The 26,061-nt window shown below is 50.4% G+C and overlaps 1 protein-coding gene across 1 annotated transcript; it reads right to left on the bottom strand.

Moving 5' to 3' along the window:
- Positions 1 to 19,032: 19,032 nt before the first annotated feature.
- LOC149401476 (uncharacterized) lies at positions 19,033 to 24,984 on the bottom strand. The gene is made up of 5 exons (XM_089610737.1): positions 24,169 to 24,984; positions 21,629 to 24,072; positions 20,296 to 21,544; positions 19,622 to 20,166; positions 19,033 to 19,480 (listed from the first exon to the last, which is right to left on the bottom strand). Exons 1-5 carry the CDS (start codon positions 24,982 to 24,984, stop codon positions 19,033 to 19,035), a joined length of 5,502 nt encoding a protein of 1,833 aa, XP_089466863.1.
- Positions 24,985 to 26,061: the final 1,077 nt, after the last annotated feature.

Raw genomic sequence — 26,061 nt, 5'->3', positions numbered from 1 at the left:
TTTATCTTGTCCCTAGACCCTAGATAGTAGATGTTGGACATTTATCTTGTCCACCACCCTACAAAATTCTTGGATGTGAAAAAACTTCAGAATTTATTTTGTATATCATATCCTTACTCTTGTTTCTGTCATGTCCTTATGAGGTTTGCTTTTTAATTGCTGCTTATATTAGTTAATTATTACACAATATAACAAAACCCATTATTATTATTATTATTATTATTATTATTATTATTATTATTATTATTATTATTATCATCATCACTTGAACAAAATTTTAAGTTACATCCAATATTGTAATCTGAATTCAACGTATTATTTGGAAAAATTTCATAATTAAATTTAAACATGCATCGTTTTTCATATTTGACTAATATTTTCAAAATATTTTACTAATAGTCATTTTTTTCGGATAAAAATACCTTGATGTTTAAGAAATTTAGTCAACAATCTTTGAAATTTGATCAATAATATATTAAATAACTATTGAAATTTGGTTATAAATTATTGAAATTTGATTATAAGTTATTGAAATATGGTCAACAACTATAGAAATTTGATTAACTATTTTTGAATTCTGGTCAACATTTATTGAAATCTGGTTGGCTGATATTGAAATCCGGTTAACTGTTATTGAAAACGGTTATGTATGAAAATTAGAAGGTTCAACAGTTAATATTGAAAAAAAATACGAAAATCGGTTACTTTAGACTATTTTCACTAATGTAATGTGTTTTCTCATTGATAAAGAAATCTCAAATGGCAACTCAAATTGAGTAGTGCACCATGTTACACATTTATTTATTTTTGGCGTATCTGATATTTATTGAGAATCATCGAAACTAGCCTGGCCATAAATTGGGATTCCGATATCTGATCTCTTGGTGAAGGAATGAGAGTAATGCTTGTAATCTAGTCTGTTGGCCGAAATCATGTAATTAGTTAGGCTTTTATACCTGTCCTTAGAAAGCTAGCAGTGCTACATTTTGACCTCATGTCGTGTTATAAAATTACTACCGGAGATTTGAGATTTATCATTTTCATGTTTAAGACAAATTATAAGAAAACCTAATTCTAAGCATTTAAGTACCAAGAATTAATGTGAGCCGTTAGGCGTGCTGCTGGAACGATACTAGGATTGTAGAAAAAAGGGGTTTGAAGTTTGAGCCATAATATGTTTCCATTGCGAAAGAGCATGTTATTATATATTAATACGTGACACGTACTAAAATAGAAATTCATCACATATTGATGATTGCTATATGACTAGCACAACATGGTCCAACAACTGTCATATAGTTGCTTCTTTGTGTGTGGTCTCAAAGTGATAAATAGAAACTTAATATTGCAGTCATACGTGGCCTATTTGTACTACAAATTATTTCATCAACGAAGTTAGTACATAGCGTACGTTCTTAGAGTTATGCAGTACATGATCATATTGACCAGAAATATTTATGTGCTCAAGTGTAACCTTAAAATGACGTAGCCTAAGCGTGAAATGTGTATCACCACAAATATAGAGGCAAATAGTTCAATGGAATGCACATACACATAGGTTTAACTAAAATAGTTTTTTCCCTTCATTCGTAAATCGTAATGCCATTGTTTGAACGACTATGATCATTTGAACTTTGTCTATATCATGTGGGTGAGGTATGCCGTGACGTCATTGAGATAGAGACCGTGAAAAGCAAAAAAAAAAAAAAAAAAAAAAATGCACAATGATATGATATATTGTTCGTGAGAGTATATATACAAGCTTTTATATTAAATCTGGAAAGGGACGAGCAAGTGGATGATATCGTGGCCCTTCTCATTGGAGAGTGACATTAAAAAAGAAATTCGCTCTCATACACTTCACACACCTCACTAATCAAGCCAAATTTTGGGACCGCAATGCCTACTTTGGACACGTGGTCAACACTTTGTCTGCTCTCAAATATATGTTGTTCACCGGAGACCAAAGAATAGACTCTTGCCATTTTCCCTCGAATATAGGTCATCATACACTATCTTTTAGATGTGAAATATTTGTATAGTAAATGTCAATTCTTTCCTTCCCTTTTGAGTCTTTTGTTTAGGGCTCCGTTTGTAGTGAACTTAGAGCAAAAGTAAAATGGTGGTCCAAATTCCAAACAAGAGTATTGCAAATATTGTGGGTTTGAGTAGCTTGGCATACAAGTTATATAACTTCATATTTACCTTGCATTGCTTGCCTGATAGGGCACTCTTTAACTCTTTCGGCTTTCGTAAATCTGTCATGATTGGTCGGTTTTTGTTCTATTAGGCACCAATATATATGAATCAAGGATTTAAATACCGTTACCATTCCGAGGTTTAGAATTTACTGGTAACCGTCGGTACCGTAAAGGAATACCGGGGGAAGCAGGAAAAAAAAGGAAACCGATACCGTTAAACTTACCATTACCGTTGAGGAATACCGTCAAATACCATATTTACCGAGAGGAATCTAGAAAAAATATACAAAAAACATACATAGTACGTAGGATAAAGTCCATAAAATTAAAAATAGTGTACAATATTTCAATACATTACCAAATTATAAACACAAAGTTCAATAGTACAAACCAAAATGATAAAGTTCAATAGTACACAAACCAAAATGATAAAGTTCAACACAATCCACTAAATACCATAGTTCAAATTCAACATAAAAGAAATAATTTGAACTAAATTATCAAAAACTAACGATAAATTTCGTGAAGAACACTAAATATTATCAGATTTTAAGAATTGTCGGTATTTGACCACTTACCGGTAAGTTTCCGTCGGTATGCGTAAAAATTGCCTAAAGACTGTCGGAAAGTGGACGGTTCCCCCGGAAACCGGAATGGTTTCCCCGGAATAAAAAAAAAACGGAAAGTGAACGATTTTATACATTCCGGTACCGGGACTTTGAAAAAAACGGTTTCCGGACTGGTTTCCGTCCGGTTTCCGGACTGGTTTCCGTCCGGTTTCCCCGAAATTTCAAACCTTGATATGAATAAGAAATGACCGTCGTCAATTTTATTTCCCTCTTGTATATTATATGCATGTGAGAATTATTGTAAAATATCATAAGAAAGTTCCAGGCGTTGTTCTAGGCCTTATATATATATCCTATACATACCTTAAAAGAGCGGATGGCCAAAGTGTTGTGCTCTTGCCACGTGTCAACGTCTCTTTTTGTGCTCTTGCCACGTGTCAACGTGTCTTTCATATTCCTTTATTTTGCGAATTGTTGCTTTGTTTGCTTTCCTCTTTTCTGCTCTTGCCACGTGTCAACGTCTCTTTTTGTGCTCTTGCCACGTGTCAACGTGTCTTTCATTTTTCTTTATTTTGCAAATTGTTGCTTTGTTTGCTTTCCTCTTTTCTTCCCTTAGGTTCTTGAGAGATCTCTTGGCTTGTTAAAAGAGGCATGTGCGTGTATTGATTCTGTTCGATTGAGTCGTCGTCCAGAGGTTCGTAGTGATTATTTTTATTTGAAGGATTATACTTGTTTGCTATTCTAATTAGCTGAAAACGACTTGTATAATTAAAAAATAAAGTGAACTTCGTTTCTACAGTTGTGTTCCTTACAATTCCGAGATCACTTTAGAAGAAACGTTCCTGTGTGGAACAACCCGCCTCAAGCTTGATTTGGTATGATGAAGAAATCGAGCTTGGATTGCACAGGTCGAAGAGGCTCGTCACTTGGATAGTCATTGATGGTGAGATGAGCTGACCAAATGATGGTGAGATGAGTTGACGACCTGATGATGAGACGAGCTGACGTGATGATGGTGAGACGAGTGACGTGATGATGGTGAGACGATCTGACGAACTGATGGTGAGACGAGCTGACGTGCTGATGGTGAGATGAGTTGACGAACTGATGATGAGACGAGCTGACGTGATGATGGTGAGACGAGCTGACGAACTGAGGCGAGTTGACGAACTGATGGCGAGACGAGCTGACGTGATGCTGGTGAGACGAGCTGACGTGATGATGGTGAGACGGGCTGACGAACTGATGGTGAGATGAGTTGACGAACTGATGACGAGACGAGCTGACGAACTGATGGTGAGACGAGCTGACGAACTGATGGTGAGATGAGCTGACGATCTGATGGTGAGATGAGTTGACGAACTGATGATGAGACGAGCTAACGTGATGATGGTGAGACGAGCTGACGAACTGATGCTAAGACGAGATGACCAACTGATGGTGAGACGAGCTGACGAACTGAGACTAGCTGACGAACTGATTTTCTACACCCCCTCAAGCTTGATTTGGTATGATGAAGAAATCGAGCTTGGATTGCACAGTTCGAAGAGGCTCGTCACTTGGATAGTCGTTGATGGTGAGATGAGCTGACGAACTGATGATGAGACGAGCTGACGAACTGATGGTGAGACGAGTTGACGTGATGATGGTGAGACGAGCTGACGAACTGATGGTGAGACGAGCTGACGTGCTGATGGTGAGACGAGCTGACGAATTGATGGTGAGACGAGCTGACGTGATGATGGTGAGACGAGCTGACGTGATGACGGTGAGACGAGCTGACGAACTGATGGTGAGACGAGCTGACGTGCTGATGGTGAGACGAGCTGACGAATTGATGGTGAGACGAGCTGACGTGCTGATGGTGAGACGAGCTGACGAATTGATGGTGAGACGAGCTGACGTGATGACGGTGAGACGAGCTGACGAACTGATGGTGAGACGAGCTGACGTGCTGATGGTGAGACGAGCTGACGAATTGATGGTGAGACGAGCTGACGTGCTGATGGTGAGACGAGCTGACGTGATGATGGTGAGACGAGCTGACGAACTGATGGTGAGACGAGCTGACAAACTGAGACATTCAACTGATTGACGAATATGGTGAGACAGTCAACTGATTTAAATTCTTTTTTCGTAGATTTTCGAGTTTGATTTTGACTAAGTGGCTTTTCGTCTCGCTCGTGTAATAGGTTTGATCAGACAACCAAAGTACGGTCACTTAAAGGATCTTCATAATGCCATTAAACAATGTGAAAATGCTCTGCTAAACGCCGACCCTACCATCACATCCTTAAGCAACTATGAAAAGGTTTGTCAATTATCATTAGCTCTCTCAATAGGATACTAAGAAGAAAAAGAAAAAAAATACTCGGTTGATTGTGTAAATATGAATAGGTGCTCGAGCTTAGCTTGTTTCCATTATTTGTTTTTGTTCCGGGTACATTTACATACTAAAAATATGATGAGACGAGCTAACGTGATGATGGTGAGACGAGCTGACGTGATGATGGTGAGACGATCTGACGAATTGATGGTGAGACGAGCTGACGTGCTAATGGTGAGATGAGTTGACGAACTGATGATGAGACGAGCTGACGTGATGATGGTGAGACGAGCTGACGAACTGAGACGAGTTGACGAACTTCTCGATTGTAAAAACGACGTGTTTAACACTACTAAAGTAAATCACTCACACAACCGTAATGCTAATTTTATGTTTAGAAATATGACATCACATAAATTACTCTAATCTATAATTCATCACAGATGATATGTTGTCTATATTTTTGCACATGTCATCTCTGTGTCCGAATGTCTAAGGAAATACTGAACTGTCAAACTTTTCTTGTACTTGCTTAGTGAATTAGCTGGTTCAATCTACTAGGAAATATCAGAGAATGTGAAATCAGATCACAAAATTCCACCATTTATAATATTAAATAAAACCAAAGCTGTGCCACGGGCACAGCTTACAAACAAGTACACATAAAAAATTTATATCTCGTAGACAGGTTGAGTGAGCCTGAGCCTGAACATGTGGTTCGAATATTTACACCTCAATATATATGCAACGTACGTCACATTTCCTTTATATCTATATACAATATATATATATATATATATATATATATATATATATATTAGTTAGTATGTTAGTTATTAGTTATCAGTCAAGTTGGTTAAACCTTGACTGCAGCTCAACCGTAGGATTAGAATCAGTTGAAGTTGTTAGTAACCAATGGTTGAGATGTAGTCAAGTCTGATTGTATTTATATCAAACAGTTGAGAGGCATTATTCAGTTAATGAGAATCAGAGCTCATTACAGCCAAACACTCTCTTTCTCTCTCACTCTCTCTCTCTACTCCAGTTTATTCCTTCGTTTATGGTATCAGAGCGAGTTTGATCCAAACTCGATTCCGCTCAACAATGGCGTTCTCAGGAAACACACATGCATCTCCGACGGCGTTGCAGTCTTCTCTGAACAGTCAATTGCAAACTTATCAAAGTTTTGCACCTCACATCAATCCGCTGAGTCTCAAACTGGATCGCAACAACTTTCAGTTTTGGAGCTCGCAAGTCCTCTCAACAACACGAGCGCACGGACTGGAAGGTTTTCTTCAAGGCACAATTCCAGTTCCATCTCAATCGCTCAACACAGTCAACACCGATGGATCTACGATCCAATCACCAAATCCAGAGTATATGCTCTGGCTCAGGCATGATCAATCCCTGCTCAGTTGGCTTTTCTCGTCAATATCTGAAGGAATGCTCGGTCACGTCAATCGATGCCTGAGATCGGCAGATGTCTGGACTACTCTCAATCAGATCTTTCAAACGACGTCCAAAGCTAGAGTGCTTCAACTTCGTCTGGCGCTTCAAACAACGAAGAAAGGAAATCTGAGCATTGATGAGTACGTTCTCAAAATGAAGACAATCGGAGACAACCTAAGCCTTGCTGGATCTACGATCAAAGATGACGATCTGGTTCTTTACATTCTTGGTGGCTTAGGCTCTGAGTATGAGTCCGTGGTAGTGAATCTCACGAGTAGATCTGATGATCTATCACTACATGAAGTGCAATTTGCACTTCAATCTCATGAAATGAGATTAGAGGCTATCAATTCAGTCAACAACTCAGATCCACTGTCTGCACCTATGGCAAACCTGGCGGTTCGAGGAGGACGTGGAAACAATGGCCGATCAAGAGGTCGTGGCCGTGGACGCTCTGGTGGACGCAATCACAGCAATGGCAACAGACCGACTTGTCAACTATGTGGAAGAGTAGGCCATCTCGTCAACAAATGTTTCCATCGCTTTGATGTTCACTTCTCAGGGAATCCATCACCTGCCTCGAATGTGCCTCAACAACAGTCCAATGGTGGTCCTCAGCAGCAAGGTTCCCAAGCCTATGCAGCAGCCTTGACACCTAATGAGGATCACTCAAGCCAAGACTGGTTTCTGGACAGTGGAGCGACTCACCATGTCACATCTGAGGTCTCAAACATCAACAACAATGCTGAATACAAGGGTAAGAACAAGCTCATAGTAGGTAACGGTTCTCACTTACCTATATTGCATATTGGTGATTCTGCTTTAAAGAGTAACAATGGAAACCTGCTGTTGAAAAACATTTTACATGTCCCTAGCATTACCAAAAACCTCATTAGCATATCCAAATTCACCAAAGATAACAACATCCTCATTGAGTTCTATCATGATCAATGTCTTATCAAGGACAAGGTCACGAAGGAGGTTTTGCTAGCAGCAGCTGTTAAGGACGGACTGTATCAACTGGATCTGTCAAAACTGTCTCACCACCTCAAACCTCGTTTTCAAGCTCTCATTAGCTCTCTAGATGGAAGTCTTTTCTCTGTAAATGTGTCACAAACTGTTGAGTCTTGTACTGAGCCACAAATTGTAGAAACATGTACACAGTCAAATGTGTGTAATACTGTCTCAAATAATGCCAGCACTGAGGATGTCAACATTTGGCATAGCAGGCTAGGCCATGCGTCAAAAGATGTTCTTAGGGATGTGTTAAGAGTTGTCAAGAGTCCTGTGTCTGTATCAAAACTCAATTTTTGCTCAAATTGTGCTATTGGAAAAATACATCAATTCAACTTTGTTTCTGTTGAGACTCATTCTAAGCATCCTTTTGACTTAATACACTCTGATATTTGGGGTCCTGCACCTGATTTGTCTGTGGATGGCTACAAGTATTACATACATTTCATAGATGATTTGACTCATTTCACCTGGATTTTCCCTCTCAGAGCTAAGTCTGAAACCAAAGCTATCTTCCATAGATTCAACACCTACATAGAAAGACAATTCAACCAGAAAATCAAGGCCATACAGACAGATTGGGGGGGTGAATATAGACCTTTAGTGCCCATTCTTCAAAGCCTAGGGATCAGATTCCGACACCCTTGCCCTCACACACATCAACAAAATGGAAAATCTGAAAGGAAGCACCAACATATCACAGAAATGGGGTTGACTCTTCTGTCCACAACCAAATTACCCTACAAATATTGGTGGGATTCCTTTGTAACCTCTGTGTATATAATCAATAGACTGCCCACCCCAACACTAGACCACAAAAGTCCCTTTGAAACCCTATATCACACTGTCCCAGACTACAAATTTTTCAAAACCTTTGGTTGTGCTAGCTACCCTTACCTAAGACCCTACAATCAAAACAAGTTCAGGTACAAATCATCTAAATGTGTGTTCCTTGGCTATAGTCCTTTTCACAAAGGCTATATGTGCCTCCACAGCTCAGGTAGAGTGTACATAGCTCGGTCGGTTCTTTTTGATGAAACTGAGTTCCCTTATGACAGTCTGTTCTGCACAAATACAAGTTTCTCACCTTTGTCCAACAGTCCTGCAATGTGCCTGTACAAACCACAAATAAACGTGCACCAACCTTTTCCTGACACAACTTCTGCCAGCAGACACACCAGCACTTCATCCAGTGGTCCCAACACTCAAACAGCCAACCAGTCCCAAGTCTCAGCCACACCTATCTCGCAACTCAAGGTAGTACTTCCTTTTCCCATCAATGCTAACCCTCAGAATATAGCCAGTGAACCACAAATGCACCATGCCAACACTGAACCCACCCATAACAACACCACCATCAATAATCATGCCATGGTCACCAGGTCTAAAGCAGGCATATCAAAAGCAAAACTCTTTAATGTACAATCATCAATTGCTGATATAGTAGATGAGCCATTATCTGTTAATGATGCTTTGTCTAACCCTGGTTGGAAGCAAGCCATGGACTCTGAATTTCAGGCACTACAGAAGAACAAGACCTGGTCTCTAGTACCTGAGGAGCAAGCAAAGTCCATAGTCAGTACCAAGTGGCTGTTCAAGGTAAAGCAAAATTCTGATGGATCGCTGAACAAGTTAAAGGCACGACTGGTAGCTAGAGGCTTTGAGCAGACACCCGGAGTTGACTACTTTGAGACTTACAGCCCGGTCATCAAGCCATCCACCCTCAACGTAATGTTCACACTGGCAGTAACGTTCAACTGGGAGATACAACAGATAGATATCAACAACGCATTCCTTAACGGAGTGCTAAATGAAGAGGTGTACACATACCAACCAGAGGGATATGAAGATCAGTCCAAGCCAAATCACGTGTGCAGACTACATAAGGCGTTATATGGCTTGAAACAAGCCCCAAGGGCCTGGTATGAACAGCTTAACTCAGCTCTTCTCAAATGGGGATTCAGCAACTCCACATCAGATAGTTCTCTGTTCGTCTACAAGAACGGAGACAAGTGCATTTACATGCTCGTATATGTTGATGATATCCTGGTCACAGGCAATGACTCTCAGCTTATAACTAAGGCAATAAGTGACTTGGACAAAACGTTCACCCTGAAAAGCCTTGGCTCCATTAGCTACTTCCTTGGCTTTGAGGCTGTGAGAGATGAGACTGGGTTGAAACTCACACAGAGGAAGTACTTGAGAGATCTGTTGCGAAAGACTAACATGCTAGACTCAAAGGCAAGTCCTACTCCCATGTGCCCGAGTCACAAACTCTACAAAGCAGACAGTCCTGAGTTTGAGCATGTCTCACTATATAGGAGCACCATTGGGTCCCTTCAATACTTGACCATGACAAGACCTGACATAGCTTTCACAGTGAACAAGCTTAGTCAATATGTACAAGCCCCCACAGTCAAACACTGGGCAGCTTGCAAACGTCTACTTCGATACTTGGTTGGCACACAATGCTCAGGGTTGCATTTCACTCCAGCAAAGCGACTTCAGCTCACAGCCTATGCTGATGCAGACTATGCAAGTAACTTGGATGATCGGAGATCCACCACTGGCCAATGTGTGTTCTTGGGAGATAGTCTGATCTCATGGTCGTCAAAGAAGCAAGATGTGGTGGCAAGAAGCTCTACAGAATCCGAGTACAGAGCAGTGGCACAAGCGTCAACAGAGCTAATTTGGTTCAAGTCACTCTTTGAGGAACTGGGTGTCAAGCTGGAACCAGGTCCTAGTTTGATCTGGTGTGATAACATCGGAGCCGGCTCCCTAGCTTCAAACCCAGTATTTCACTCGCGAACGAAGCACATAGAAGCAGACGTACACTTCATTCGCGAGAAAGTCGCCAACAAGCAAGTGGAGATTCGATACATACCAACAACGGAACAAATAGCTGACATATTCACTAAACCGCTCACTATACCCCAGTTTGTATTTCTGTCTTCCAAACTTAACATGTTTCACAATGTGTAAGTTTGAGGGGGTGTATTAGTCAGTATGTTAGTTATTAGTTATCAGTCAAGTTGGTTAAACCTTGACTGCAGCTCAACCGTAGGATTAGAATCAGTTGAAGTTGTTAGTAACCAATGGTTGAGATGTAGTCAAGTCTGATTGTATTTATATCAAACAGTTGAGAGGCATTATTCAGTTAATGAGAATCAGAGCTCATTACAGCCAAACACTCTCTTTCTCTCTCGTCTCTCTCACTCTCTCTCTACTCCAGTTTATTCCTTCGTTTAATATATATATATATATATATATATTATTTTATTACCGCTGGTCCACAACTAAATTATATGCACACACACACACATATTCATACGTGCCCTAGCGCTTAAACTTATTTTAATAATTTGTGTCACACATGTACTGTCCCGGGGGGAAGAAAATTCATTACATATGTTGATTCAAATTCCTTGAAAATCAAACTCGATCGGTGGTGTCACAACTAAGTAAATTTATATATTTACGACAACTATATTGAATGTAGTCCTTTATTTGACCGTCGATCGTCACCATATAGCATTTTTATTTAGGCATGCACTTTTGACCTGTTAGCTGGGAGAGAGAACTTGACACATGTCTGCATGTATATTTGACAAATGAACTCAGTGTTATAATATATAGATATTCCAATATATATATATATATATATATATATATATATATATATCACTTTCGTCGTCTAATCCTTATGTATTTCCGGCGCAGATCCTGGGAAACTTCTAGGCCTTATCCAACATTGGAAATATTAAAATGTAAACTGTTAATGCCTGAAAATGGATCAACACGAAAACCGGTCCGCGGTTCGGTCTAGGGCCGGACCCTATGACTGCGCGGTGGTCGAACGGAGAAGTTGTCCCAACACCTGTACCTCTGCCGTGCCGGAAAAGGATTTCCGACGACTCGTCACCTGAGAAAAGAGAGAAACGTGAACTAAAGGACCGCGGAGGGGTTTCCTCCGGCGGGCACTCCGTCGCTCAACATTAGTCTAGGTGTCGTGCTTCGAGTTCTAGAGAGAGAAGCTCTGATGAGAGAGAAGCAGAGGTTTTGTAAGTGTGAGCAAACTTACCTCCAAATGGGAAAAGTGGAGGTTTTTATAGAGATGTGATGATGGGTCGGAGTAAAATCGTCATCTACTCGGGCTCCCCCCCCTCCCCAGATATGAGCCTGGCTGGAGGTCGAGCTTGGCTGCGGGTCGGGCCTGGCCTGGAGGTCGACCCTGCCTGGAGTTGAGCCTGGCTGGAGGTCGAGCCTGGCTGGAGGTCGACCCTGCCTGGAGTGGAGCCTGGCTGGAGGTCGGGCCTGGCTGGAGGTCGACCCTGCCTGGAGTTGAGCCTGGCTGGAGGTCGGGCCTGGCTGGAGGTCGACCCTGCCTGGAGTTGAGCCTGGCTGGAGGTCGAGCCTGGCTGGAGGTCGACCCTGCCTGGAGTTGAGCCTGGCTGGAGATCGGGCCTGGCCTGGAGGTCGACCCTGCCTGGAGTTGAGCCTGGCTGGAGGTCGACCCTGCCTGGAGTTGAGCCTGGCTGGAGGTCGGGCCTGGCTGGAGGTCGACCCTGCCTGGAGTTGAGCCTGGCTGGAGGTCGGGCCTGGCTGGAGGTCGACCCTGCCTGGAAGTCCCCTTAGGGGTGAGCCCGACTCGTCTCGATTCCGGGCTCTATCCTTTGGACCGGGCTCGCCCTGCTTCTTGTTTGGGTTGGGCCTTGATATTTCTTAGTATGGGAAAAATCCCACATAACATTAACCCCCCAGTTTCTTGGAGGACTTAGTCGTTCAGGAAACTTTGTGTCTTCGGGGTGGATCGTCACCTGTCCGGACGTCGTTCCGACCGCCTTTGCTTTTTCTAGCTTGAGTACGTCAATGGTGAGCGCTCCCTGCTCGCCTTCCCCCGTTGTCTTCTGTTACTATTATTATTATTATTATTTTTATTTTTATTTTTTTTTCTTTTCTAGCTCCTTAAGCTTGACTTCCTTGCTTCTCTGTTACACCCTTTATTATTTTTTTTTTTCAGGTGCTGTGTGGAGCCTTGGAGAGGGAGAGAAGGGGTCTCTTGCTTTGAAAAAGCCCACCCTTTTTTTTTTTTTTTTTTTTTTTTTAAAGGTAGTCTTTTATCCTTTCTCCTTTTGCCATTTCTTTAATCATTCATTTGCCACCTTCTCCACGTGTTTTTTTTTTTTTTTTATTCTCCATTGATGAGTTCTACCAACTTACGTGACGATGGTGGGGTCCACGATCTTGAAATTGATGATTTTGTGGGGTTTGAGGACTTGAATATGTCATTTTCTCCCCTATGTCATGACTTTTTTGACTTTGAGAGTGAAGATGACCTCCAAGGTGTTGTTGGTGCTGCCCAAAAAAATCTCCAGAGTGATAGTAACAAAGAACTCATTTTTAAAGAGTCTTTGAATTCTCAAACTCATTTGCTTGAGGAAACAATTTGCACAGACTCCTCAAAAGGCCAAAGTGACATAAAAATCATTCCTTTGGGCCAATCGAGTGTAGCCACGTGTCCTACCCTCTCCATTCCTTCTTCTTCGCTGGACCAAGAGGTGGGATTAGGTTTTCAAAATCCACTATCTCTTCCTCTGGTGTTTCGCCCGGATTCTCCTTCCCTGGAGCGTAGCGCTCAGATCCAGCTCGCTCGGGCTTGCCCGTCTTCTCCCACGCGCGACGAGGGTTCTTCTCCCTTGCTCGTCCCTCGTCTGCTCTCTCCACCCGACGCTCAGGTCCCTACTGCCCGGAGCTGCTCGTCAAGCTTGGCGGGGATCGTCTTCTCAGGCTCGTCGGCCCTTTTTCCTCGGGCATCGCCTCCGTCTGAAGCTCCTCTTACTCGGAGCGTTGCGCTCGGCCGAGGATCATCTCCGTCGGACCCGGAGAAGGACGCTACTTCGAGCTCGCCGGAGCTTCTTCCCCTCGGCGGTGGACGTGCGCGCGCCTCTGTCCAGGCGTCGATCCCCCCGATCCAGGAGCGTGACGCCCAGATCCCGACCGCCTCGGGTCTCGTGTTCTCGGCGTGTGGCGAGCGTCCTTCGTCCTCGTGCTCAGAGGTCGCGACCTTCGCGTGTGGCTGGGTGTCGGCGAGCTTGGTGGGTAGCGTCGTGCCCGGTCCCCCCGACCCCCCTCTTCGTCGGAGCTCCTCTTGGCCGTGCATTGGAGATCGCCCGGGCTCGGCGGTGCTTGCTCCTAGCTGGGTCGGACCACCTCTCCTCGGTGGTGGTCGCGTGGGCTTCTCGGGGCCGACGCGAGCTTCTCAAGTCCTTCCAGACCCGGCGCCGTCCCTTGGCTCCGGTGCCTCGCGCGACACCCGGGCCGTCTCAGATCTACCGACTGCCTCTTACCAGCCCGACTCGCGCTCGACGGGGCCGGCAGCGCTCTTCTCCCCTAGTTCGCGCGCTAGGGCGACGCGAAGCCGCCTCCATCCTCGTCGCAGGCCGTGCAGATCCTTCGTCTCCGATCGCGTGCGACGGAGGTCGACCCTCGACGACGGCTCGTGCGACCTGGGCTCCTTCGGACCTGCGTGGTGGGGGTCAGCGTCCTCGAGATCCGGTCGGCCTTCGACACTCGGCGGCGCTCAGTGGGCTTCTTCCTCGCCTGAGCTCTCCGTCACCGGAGAGAGGCGTCTTAGTCTCGGCCGTGCGGGGTGAGGCGCCTCTGCCCCCGAGCTCGGCCCTTCTCTCGTGCCCAGATCCCGACGCCCCGGGGCCCGGCGGTGGTGTCCTCGAGCTTGGCCCGTCTCCGTCAAGTTCGGCGCGCGTTGTTCGGGCTTCGTCGGCGACGCCGCCGCGCTCGGACCAGATCCAAACGTCGTCAGAGCCCGTTCCCCCCAGCAGTGGCCGTGCGAACCCCTCCGTGCCGACTCGAGTTTCCTGGGTCCCTTCTCACTCGGTGGTGCCCCTTGGTGTGTGTAGCGCAGGGGGTCGGCCCTCTTTCCGCGAGAAGTCTTCCGCAGGTTCGATGGCGTGCTTGGATCATTTGGAGGTCGTGCCAGTTCCGTCCCGCGGGGAGACGCTTACCTCGCAAGGTCGAAGCGAGGCTCCTGCGACGGGGGCGCACGCAACACGAGGCCCGCCTTGCCTTCCTATATCGAGCTCCGCGGGCGACGACGTCGGGACGGAGGGAGATCATCTTGTCGTGGTCCCGACGGGCGCGAATCTGGGATACAGGGGTAAGTCCTTTGACTCAGAGCCCTGTGTGGATGGAGATTTGCACATTCGCAGGTCGGGAAGCAGTGAGGTGCCCCGCGTCCCCCCTGTCAGGCTGGTCTTGAGAAATAAGGAGCCGGATCGTCTCGCTCCTAAGCCGCGCGTGGATTCTTTACGAGCTCCACCCATAACGTCAGCTCCCCGTGCCGATCCTGACTATTGTCCCTATGAGAGGAAAAAGAAACGCTCGAAGTCGCGTGGCGGGCGAAGGCGCCGGTCGGGGGGGTCGCCTGTGGTCGGGGTCGAGCCTTGCCAGGAGAGAGGGGAGACGCGGGCGAGGTCGGGGCTACCCATGGATACGGTCGCCCCTGCCCAGAAAGGGGCTCGGCCTCGTTCTCGTGTCATCTCGAGCTCGGCGAAGCCACACGGTTTTTCCGGCCTCGACGTGCCGAGCTCCGTCACTCCCGGCAAGGTTACGAGGCTTCGGGGCGAGTTTGGCGCCCTGTTCGATGCGGAGCTTCGCGTGCCACAAGGGACGGAGGTCCCGAGTTGTCCACCCGAAGGCTTCACTGCCGTCCATATTGACAGCTTGAAGAACGGCATGGGCCTTCCCTTGCAACCCGTCCTGCGGCACCTTCTCACCGCCCTTGGTCTTCACCCCGCGCAGCTGAGTCCCTCTTGCTATCGGTATGCCGCGGCGTGCCACGTGGCGTGGTACGAGAAATGCCAACGCGCCATGACCCTCGATGAGTTTCGCAGTCTGTTCACGTACTACCCTAACGCGAACGTGCAGGGTCTGTACTCCCCTCGAAGCCGCATTAACTCATCGTTTCTCAAAGGCTTTCCTTTGAGGGTGGCCAAGCTATGGAGGTCTGACTGGGTGTGGGCGCCCGACCATTTACTGGGGGCCGTTCCCAGGCAGTTTGGCGTGATGGTCGACTTCCCCCCGGGCGAGAGCTCATGCGACACCGAGGAGTTTCTTGAGCATTTTGGGAACCTTTCTGAGTATGGTGATGAGGGCGCCGCGTATATGACCCCCGAGCGGTGGAGTAGCTCGGGTTGGTTCCCACCTTGCGGGTCTTCCCCCGCCGATGTGCCGCGATCTCTCCTGATTGTTCCTTCCGATCCGAGGTCACCTCCCACCGTGCGATCAGGGTCGCGGTCATGCTCGGGGTCCTCGACGTCATCGGCTTCGACATCGCCCCTCTCGGATTCTTCGGCGACCTCCGCGGGGTCGTCGACCCGGGCCGCCGTGCGCCATGCGTCGCCCGGGGGCGTCTCTATGCCAGGCCCGTCGGATCCGACTCCCTTGTCATCTCCGCGCGCTCTGACTCCCTTGGTAGACTTCTCGGATCCGCTGCCCCCCAGGTCGCCGACGGTGGCGCAGGATGGTAGACGGACCTTCCAGACCGAACTTTATACTTAGCCATTTTTCATGTTATCTTTACTTGCATCATACTTAGCCATTTTTCATGCTATCTTTACTTGCACCATATTTAGCCATTCTTCATGTTATCTTTATTTGCATTATACTTAGCCATTTTTTTTTTTTTTTTTTTTTTTTTAGGCATGGCTCCTACAGGTCAGGACGCGAGGAGAAGGTTCGTGCCTTCGTTGGTTCCGCCCGTCAAATTTCGTGGGGTGTCTGACGTGCGCGACCCTGCTGAAGCTCCGACCCCCCGAGCTCCGCGTGAGAGGACGAGCGAGCGGAGGAGGTTCACTTCTTCACCGGATCTTCCGGTCGACTCTCAGGGCGGGCCGGACGCTCGTGGCTCCGACGTGGTTTCCGTTCCTCGCGCTGTCGGTGAGGAGGGGGGGTGCGTGCCCCCTCCGGCCTTACCGATCGCGCCCCGCGCCGCACCGAGCGCTCGCGACCCAGCGACTAACTCTCTTCTCCAGCACGATGGTGGTTTGAAGCGTCGTGCCTCTGACGCCGACCCTCCCCTGCCGAAGAAACCTCGCGGTCCGATAGTCTCCGAGCTTGCGGATCGCCTTGGCGAGCGTTTCCTTCAAGACTTGGGGAAGGTCCGCATCGGAGACTTCAAATCGGTAGTGTCGAAGGGTGGTTCCCAATCGATGCGAGATGCGACCGAGCTTTCTCGCTCAGTAAGTCCCATTTCCTTATTCTCACGTTGGTGGTGTTAGCTTCTTGACCGTCCTTCTTTCGTGCAGCTTTTCATGGTATGCGAGCATAACGAGCAGGTGTACCGAGCCTCTCGTGATCGGCTGCAGGAGATGGGGGAGGTCCGTAAAGAGAGGGACTCCCTTCGCAAGGAGGTGGAGCGGCTAAAATTGGAGGCCCAGTCCGCGCGAGCCGCCGGCTTCGACGAAGGCAAGGCGGCCGCTTGCGTCGAGGTGGCGCAGTTGAAGAAGAAATTGGAGGAACGCGACCTGGAGCTGAAAGAGGCGGTGTTATCGTCCGACGAGCGGTCCGTCGAAGTATCTCGTGCTCGTCATGAGATTTCCGATCTGAAGGAACGAGTGAGGTGTCTTCAGGGCGAGGCGGGATGCAACGCCGATAAGCTCGTCTCCATGCGCGCCCAGCTTGACGAGGGTGAGAAAACGATCGAGTCTCTCCGTGCTGACCTGGCGAGCGCGACGGCGACCGTCTCCCGGCTCAACAGGTCGGTCGAGGTCGAGCTAGAGATTATGAAGGCTACGTGGGACGATGCTTCTGACAAGATGTTTTGGATGGGGGTTACCATGTGTCACGACGGTTACCAGGAGGAGAACGCTAACCTCCCCCCTACCTACAGGTTTCTCGATACCGATGGCGCTCCAGCGAGACTCCGTGCTGCCCAGCCTGCCGTGGCCGCGCCCGACGTTCCGATCGCCATTCCTGCCTCCCCCCGGGCCGTCCTCGAGGGTTCGGCCGTGCCGCCCGCAGCGACGACTCAGCAAGGACAGCAGGAGGGTCCTTCCGAGGGTGAGGCGCACGTGGACCTGGGGGATGGTCGTGATGGTGATTCCGACGATGAGGATTGACGCCTCTGTGGTGCTCCCGTTATTTAGCTAGCTTTTCCTTTTATTAGTGCCTTGTCTATCATGTTTGAGTAGATTTTTCTTTTTGTGTAGTGCGGTTTTTGTACGCCTAGTTAGACGATGGTTTTGAGGTGGTGCGGTCGGTTGTGCACCTAGTTAGATGTTGATTTTGGGGATGGTGCGGTCGGTTGTGCACCTAGTTAGATTTTGATTTTGGGGATGGTGCGGTCGGTTGCGCACCTAGTTAGATTTTGTTGACTCTCTTTTGTGGTGTTCAAATGGTGGAATGAGAGTTATCTTCGATCTGTCTTTAAATGTTATACTGTGTTGAATATCTTGCTTTCTTTGATGTCTTTGACCCTGGGAGTGCCCCGGAGGGCGTCTCGCCGCCTTCCTCGCTGTTAGGTTGGACGTACTTAACGTCTCCGACCTGCGTGAGTGACCCGGAGGGCGCCTCGCCGCTTTCCCCGCTGTCGGGCTGGGCATCTTTGATGCCTCGAGCCCCTAATCGCGTGAGTGCCTCGTGGGCGCCTCGCCGCCTTCCTTGCTGTCGGGCTGGGCATCTTTGATGCCTCGAGTCCATGTTCGCGTGAGTGCCTCGTGGGCGTCTCGCCGCCTTCCTCGCTGTCGGGCTGGGCATCTTTGATGCCTCGAGTCCCTGTTCGCGTGAGTGCCTCGTGGGCGCCTCGCCGCCTTCCTCGCTGTCGGGCTGGGCATCTTTGATGCCTCGAGTCCCTGTTCGCGTGAGTGCCTCGTGGGCGCCTCGCCGCCTTCCTCGCTGTCGGGTTGGGCGTCTTTGACGCCTCGAGTCCCTGTTCGCGTGAGTGCCTCGTGGGCGCCTCGCCGCCTTCCTCGCTGTCGGGCTGGGCGTCTTTGACGCCTCGAGTCCCTGTTCGCGTGAGTGCCTCATGGGCGCCTCGCCGCCTTCCTTGCTGTCGGGCTGGGCATCTCCGGTGCCTCGAGTCCTTGTCCGCGTGAGTGCCTCGTGGGCGCCTCGCCGCCTTCCTTGCTGTCGGGCTGGGCATCTTTGATGCCTCGAGTCCTGTTCATCATTAACCCCCCCAGTCTCTTGCGTGATCTTGTAAAGATTGGGGAAGAGACTTAGAGGGCTACCTTCACCCTTAATTCCTCATTGCGACACATTAACATAAGCGATATTTGCATGTCAGGTGATAAATAAGGATTCGAGAAATGGGTAAACACTTTTCATTAAACTAAAATATTGTCTTGCGCTTACATGGGACTGATTACAAAGACACTTTCACTTGTGTTTCACTACACACTTCGTTGAAATAAAAAAGATAAAAATGTAGAAATAGGTCGCTGGTTGAGCTCTTGCATCACTGATAATATTGTCTCAGATGCTCGGCGTTCCATGGGTGCTTGATTTCCTTCCCGCTTGTCTCCTCGAGGCGATAGGTTCCGTCACGGATCACTTGGCGGACGCGGTAAGGACCTTCCCAGGTGGGTCCGAGCACTCCTGCGCCGAGCTCTTGGGTGTTCTGGAAAACTCTCCGCAAGACGAGGCTGCCTTCGGCGAAGCGACGAGCCTTCACCTTGGAATTGTAGTGGCGTTCGACGATCCTCTTTTGCGCCGCCATGCGTGCGAGTGCGTCTTCTCTTCTTTCCTCGATCAGGTCCAGCTCGCCTCGGAGGGTTTCGTCATTCCTTTCTTCATCGAAGTGTTCCACTCGAGGGGATGGGATTGCCACTTCGGCGGGAATGACTGCCTCGACACCGTAGGTAAGGGCGAAAGGTGTTTCGCCGGTGGCGGAGCGGGTTGTCGTCCTGTACGCCCAGAGAACGAAAGGGAGCTCTTCTGCCCACTTCCCCTTCTTGTCTTCCAGCTTCTTCTTCAAGTTTTCCTTTATGGTTTTGTTGACGGCCTCGACTTGACCGTTTGCCTGGGGATGTCTGGGGGATGAGAACGTCTTGCTGATCCCTAGTTCCTCGCATAGGTGACGAAGCTTGTCGTTGTCGAACTGCCTCCCATTGTCTGTGACTATGGACGCGGGTATCCCATGGCGACATATTATGTTTCTCCAGATGAATTTCGTGGTGTTACTCTCCGTGATGGGACCCAAGGGTTCTGCTTCGACCCACTTCGTGAAGTAGTCGATGGCGACGATCGCGTACTCCCGCCCCCCAGGTGCCTTCGGAAGCTTTCCGATCAGGTCGATCCCCCACTTTGCGAAGGGTCGTGGGACTAGGACCGGACATAACGGGGCCGGGGGCTGACGTGGGACATGGGCGAATCGTTGGCACTTGTCGCATCTTCGAGCCAGGTCGTGTGCGTCCTTCTTGAGCGTGGGCCAGAAGTATCCCTGCTTGAGGGCTTTGAGAGCTAGCGACTGTCCCGCCGAGTGATTTCCGCAGATTCCCTCGTGGATCTCTCTAAGGACGCGGTTGGCCTCGTCGTTTTCCAGGCATCGGAGGAGTGGTTGCGAGAACCCCCGCTTGTAGAGCGTGTCGCCCTGCAAGGTATACCTGGATGCTTGGTACTTGAGTCGTTTTGCCTCCTCATGGTTGGCGGGTAGTTCGCCGTGGCGCAAGTATTTCGTCAGAGGGGTCGTCTAGGTCGGCTCGCCTCCCATGTCGATGACGAGGATCTCTGCCTTCTCGATTGATGGACATGCGAGCGCCTCGACGGGGACCTTCCCCAGCTCCTCGTCGTCCGCCCCAGAGGCCATCCTAGCGAGCGCATCGGCCTCGGCATTGGAGCTCCTCGGTACCTGTTTGATCTCGTACCAGGTGAATGCCTCTAGACGGCGACGGGCCTCGGCTAGATATGCGATCATGTTCTCCTCCTTGGCTTGATATTCTCCTTCGACTTGTTTCGTGATGAGCTGCGAGTCACAATGTATTCTCAGGTTGCATGCGCCAAGCTTCCTGGCGATCTCGAGTCCTGTGAGAAGGGCTTCATATTCAGCCTCATTGTTTGACGCTTTGAAGCCGAAGCGGAGTGCGTACTTGAGCTTTTCATTTTGCGGGTTGGTGAGTACCACGCCTGCCCCCGAGCCGTGGGAGTTAGACGCCCCATCAACGTGCATATCCCACACCGGGCCGCAAGGGGCGGCCTTTCTCTTCGGAGTTGGTGGCTTCTCTTTTGGTTCTTCCTCTGCCTGTTGCGTCTCCACGTCATATGTAAATTCCGCGATGAAGTCGGCCACTGCCTGACCCTTGATGGCGACCCTGGGTTGGAACTCCACGCCGTACTCGCCTAACTCCTGGGACCAGATTGCCACTCTAGAGGATGTCCCTTTCTGTAAGGCTTTCCTGATCGGGTGCTCCGTTCGTACCATGACCTGGTGCGCCTGGAAGTACGGGCGAAGCTTCCTGGCGGCGGTGGCCAAGGCGAGGGCGAGTTTCTCTATCTCGGGGTACCTGGTCTCGGCGTCCAAGAGCGCCTTGCTGACATAGTAGATGGGTTGCTGGACTTTGTCATCTTCTCGGACCAGGACGGCGCTGACTGCCCTGGTTGACACAGATAGGTAGAGGTAGAGTGGCTCGCCGTCTTTCGGCTTTGCGAGGAGTGGTGGGGAGCCGAAGTAGGCCTTGAGCTCTTGGAACGCTGCCTCGCACCTTTCATCCCACACAAAGTTTTTTCCACCCTTCAAAGCCTGGAAGAAATGTTGGCACCGGTCCGTTGCCTTGGACACGAAGCGACTCAGGGCGGCGACGCGCCCGGTCAGGCTCTGAACTTCCTTGACTCTCCGTGGGCTTTTCATTTCAAGCAGTGCTCGAATCTTCTCGGGGTTTGCTTCGATCCCTCGCTGATTGACCATGAAACCTAAAAACTTTCCAGACTCAACCCCGAATGCGCACTTCGTGGGATTGAGCTTCATCTTGTACCTGCGAAGGAGCGTGAACATCTCCTTTAAGTCTTGCACATGGTCGGATGCCTTGAGGCTTTTGACGAGCATGTCGTCAACGTACACTTCCATGGTTTTCCCTATTTGTTTTGCGAACATGCGATTCACCAGGCGTTGGTACGTGGCGCCGGCGTTTTTGAGCCCGAAAGGCATGACTTTGTAGCAGTATAGTCCCCGATCGGTCGTGAATGCCGTGTTGATTTGGTCAGGTTCATGCATGCGAATCTGATTGTATCCCGAGTAGGCGTCCATGAAGCTCATGAGCTCATGTCCAGCCGTGGCGTCAACCAGCTGATCGATCCTCGGGAGAGGGAAGCAGTCTTTTGGACAAGCGGCGTTGAGATCGGAGTAGTCGATGCATATCCGCCACTTGCCGTTCGCTTTCCTGACCATGACCACGTTGGAGACCCAATCAGGGTACTCGACTTCGCGGATGAACTCGGCGGTGATTAGTTTGTCGACCTCCTCGTTGATGGCGAGGTATCGCTCGGCGTTGAACGTCCTCCTTCTTTGAACCTTAGCCGCTTTTCCCTTGAGGATGTTGAGGCGGTGGACTATGATCTCGGGGTCTATGCCGGGCATGTCTGCATGGGTCCATGCGAAGACGTCCTTGTGTTCCTGTAGGAAAGAAGCCAGTTGAGTTTTTATCATCACGGGCAGGTGGGCGCCGATCAAGACCGTCTGCTCAGGTTTCTGTTCGTCTAGCACGACCGGGGTCATGTCCGAGGAGGCCTCCACCGCCTTCCTGCGCGGCTCTTCCCGCGGGTCGAGTTCGCTGAACATCTGCGCGTCTCCGACCTCGCATGGGTAGTCATTCTCAATTTGGTATATAGTCCCGACCGTCATATCAATCGTGTCTTTACGGGTGCCTTGGACGTAACATGCCCTAGAGTCAGCCTGGCTCCCCTGCATTATGCCAACCCCGTCGGGGGTAGGGAACTTCACGAGTAGGTGGAACGTGGAGGTGACGGCACAGAGCTGGTTAAGGGCCGGTCTCCCGATGATGACGTTGTACGCCGAGGGTTGGTCGACTATCATGTAGTTGACCATCCGGGTGACCTGCGTTCCCCCTTCTATCCCGAATGTCGTTGGAAGTTCAATAGACCCCTCGGTGAACACGCGTTCTCCTGTGAAACTGAAGAGAGGTGTTTTTACGTGGACGGGAGAAATTTTTCCCAGATTCATGCGATCGAGAGCCGCCTTGTATATTATGTCTGCCGAGCTCCCATTGTCGATGAGAACTCTCTTCACTATGTTGTTGGCTATCTGGGCTTTGACAACGATCGCGTCGTTGTGGGGGTGAGCCACTCTCCTTGCCTCCTCGTCGGTGAAGTTTATGGCTTCGCAAGACACAGTCGGCGGTGGGGCGAAATGGCCCGCCAGGTTGACCTGGTGCAACAGCCTGTCCCCCTCCAGCGCTCGCGCGTATAGCTTGCGTCCTTTTACGGAGTCGCCCGTCGCTGGTCCGCCCATGATGGTCGTTACGATGTTGAGTGGGGTGGCTGCCGCCTTTCCCCGATCATTGTTGCGAGTGGTGGTGACCCTCGTGCCTTCGAGTTGTCGCTGTTCAGCGGCCTGGGGTCGTCGGCTGGACGAAGCTCCCTTGGCGGCCACCATCTGTAGGACAAATTCTTTAAGCTGACCTCCCTGGATGAGGTCTTCGATCTGCTTCCTCAATTGAATGCACTCGGACGTGACGTGTCCGTGATCCTTGTGAAAATCACAATACTTGTTCCTGTCGCGTTGGGCGGGGTGAACCTTCATTGGAGCCGGTTCGGTGAACTTGTCTCCATGGAGACTTAGGATTATTTCTGGCGTGGTCGAGAGCGGGGTGAAGCCCGCGTCTTTCCGGAAGCGGTCGACTAGCCTGGGTCTCGTGTCGCGGGGCGGACGGACGCCAGTAGTCGCGATCGGGTGTCCCCGATTCCTTTTCCTCCTCGCGTCTTCACCCTCGCGGTCTTCCTCGTCCCTTCTCCGGGTGCTTCGTTCCGACGCCTTCCGGCCTTCGAGATATTCCTCGATCGAGATGTGCTCGGCCGCCCGCGTCATGAGTTCGGTCATGGTTATCGGTCTCTTGCCAACGAGCGACTTCAGGAATTTGCCCATCTTGAGCCCGTCGATTAGGGCGATGATTGCATCATTGTCGGTGTAGTCGCTCACCTTGTTCGCCTCCTCCGTGAACCTGCTTAAGTATCTTTGGAGGGACTCGCCGTTCCTCTGCTTGATCGACCACAAGTATGACTTCTCCTTCTTCTGTACCAGTGAGCTCGCGAAACGGGTGATGAAACGTTCCTTCAACTCCTCGAACGACCCTATTGCTCCTTTGGTCAGCTTCTGGTACCATTCGAACGCTGGACCTGTGAGGGTGAGGCAGAACGCCTGGCACATGGCAGCCGGGGTTTGCCTCCGGATCTGCATGGTCGTCTGGTACTGCACCAGGTGAAAGACGGGGTCACTGCTTCCGTCGTAAATGAGGGTCGGAGGGAACCGGAGATCGCCGACGACCTCCTATGTGAGTAAGTGAGGGGCGAGGGGTGAGGCTGTGCCTTCGACCATGTTGCGTATTGCGGGGTTCGAATTCTGCGTCGCTCGGAGCTCCCGTACCTCTCTTTGTAGCCCTTGTACAATATTCATTAGCTCTGTGTCGGGGGTCGGTAGTGCCGCCGCGGGGGGTGGCATGGCCACCTGCCCAGCGTCCCTGGCTACCTGGTTAGTTTGCACGCCCTGGCGAGGGAGCGGGTTTTCCGGGGCGGCCCCTACGGCGTTGGCAGATTCTGCCCTCGGAGGAGATTGGCGTCGTGGGATCTCCCATTGGCGGTTGAGGTGGTGCCTGAGGTCCTCATTCCTACCTGCCTGCCCTGCAGTATTGACGCGGCGGGGCGGGTGGAACCTGCGCGAGTCTCCGCTGTCCGCCACTTCTTCCCTGCCACCGAGACGAGCGAAGGCCGAGCGTCGGGACGCGTCGGTGTGTGCAATAGAGTGCGCGCGAGAGTCTTGGGGGAACGGGTTTTCGTGAGGGCGCCTTGCCGGTACGTCGGGGCGGCGGGGCGCGCGCTGGGCGTGTCCGCGGTCGGCGCCATGGAGGCTCGGATCCGGGGCGTCTTCGCTTTCGTCTGGCCTGGGGTCGCGCCCCTCACGCTCAGGCGGGGTCTCCAACTGTTCCCCTCCCCCGAAGATTCCTTCCAGGGCAGGCTCGTATCCCCCGATTCTGGCCAGCGCGCCAGTCAACCTGAAAAGATTATCTTCCAGGCGCGTCATCCGCGCGTCCCTCTCATCTTGGACGGGGTCGGAGGTCACGCTCGCCTGGGGGGCGTTGTGAGCCTGGGTTTGGCGGGCGTGGACTTGAGCCCGAGTGTTCATCGCGACGCTCCCCGCGGGGCGGGGGGCTGCGTTTTCGGAGACGGTCACGCGGTTGGCCATCTCGTGAGAAGAGTTCCTAATCACGTTCTTCGGTACCTAAGGTGGTGGACCTTCAAAGTCGTGGAGGAAAGATTTGCCGGTGGAATCTCGTGGTTGTTGCTCGAGATCCCCTCCTTCTAGCGCCAAAATGTTAATGCCTGAAAATGGATCAACACGAAAACCGGTCCGCGGTTCGGTCTAGGGCCGGACCCTATGACTGCGCGGTGGTCGAACGGAGAAGTTGTCCCAACACCTGTACCTCTGCCGTGCCGGAAAAGGATTTCCGACGACTCGTCACCTGAGAAAAGAGAGAAACGTGAACTAAAGGACCACGGAGGGGTTTCCTCCGGCGGGCACTCCGACGCTCAACATTAGTCTAGGTGTCGTGCTTCGAGTTCTAGAGAGAGAAGCTCTGATGAGAGAGAAGCAGAGGTTTTGTAAGTGTGAGCAAACTTACCTCCAAATGGGAAAAGTGGAGGTTTTTATAGAGATGTGATGATGGGTCGGAGTAAAATCGTCATCTACTCGGGCTCCCCCCCCTCCCCAGATATGAGCCTGGCTGGAGGTCGAGCTTGGCTGCGGGTCGGGCCTGGCCTGGAGGTCGACCCTGCCTGGAGTTGAGCCTGGCTGGAGGTCGAGCCTGGCTGGAGGTCGACCCTGCCTGGAGTGGAGCCTGGCTGGAGGTCGGGCCTGGCTGGAGGTCGACCCTGCCTGGAGTTGAGCCTGGCTGGAGGTCGGGCCTGGCTGGAGGTCGACCCTGCCTGGAGTTGAGCCTGGCTGGAGGTCGAGCCTGGCTGGAGGTCGACCCTGCCTGGAGTTGAGCCTGGCTGGAGATCGGGCCTGGCCTGGAGGTTGACCCTGCCTGGAGTTGAGCCTGGCTGGAGGTCGACCCTGCCTGGAGTTGAGCCTGGCTGGAGGTCGGGCCTGGCTGGAGGTCGACCCTGCCTGGAGTTGAGCCTGGCTGGAGGTCGGGCCTGGCTGGAGATCGACCCTGCCTGGAAGTCCCCTTAGGGGTGAGCCCGACTCGTCTCGATTCCGGGCTCTATCCTTTGGACCGGGCTCGCCCTGCTTCTTGTTTGGGTTGGGCCTTGATATTTC

Source organism: Urtica dioica, chromosome 4 (assembly GCF_054948205.1).
Source record: "Urtica dioica subsp. dioica isolate 48M chromosome 4, U.dioica_male_clone48M_v1_H2, whole genome shotgun sequence".
Lineage (NCBI taxonomy): Eukaryota > Viridiplantae > Streptophyta > Magnoliopsida > Rosales > Urticaceae > Urtica > Urtica dioica.
The sequence above is the reverse complement of the archived record's forward strand: the minus strand, read 5'-3'. Positions and strand labels throughout refer to the sequence as shown.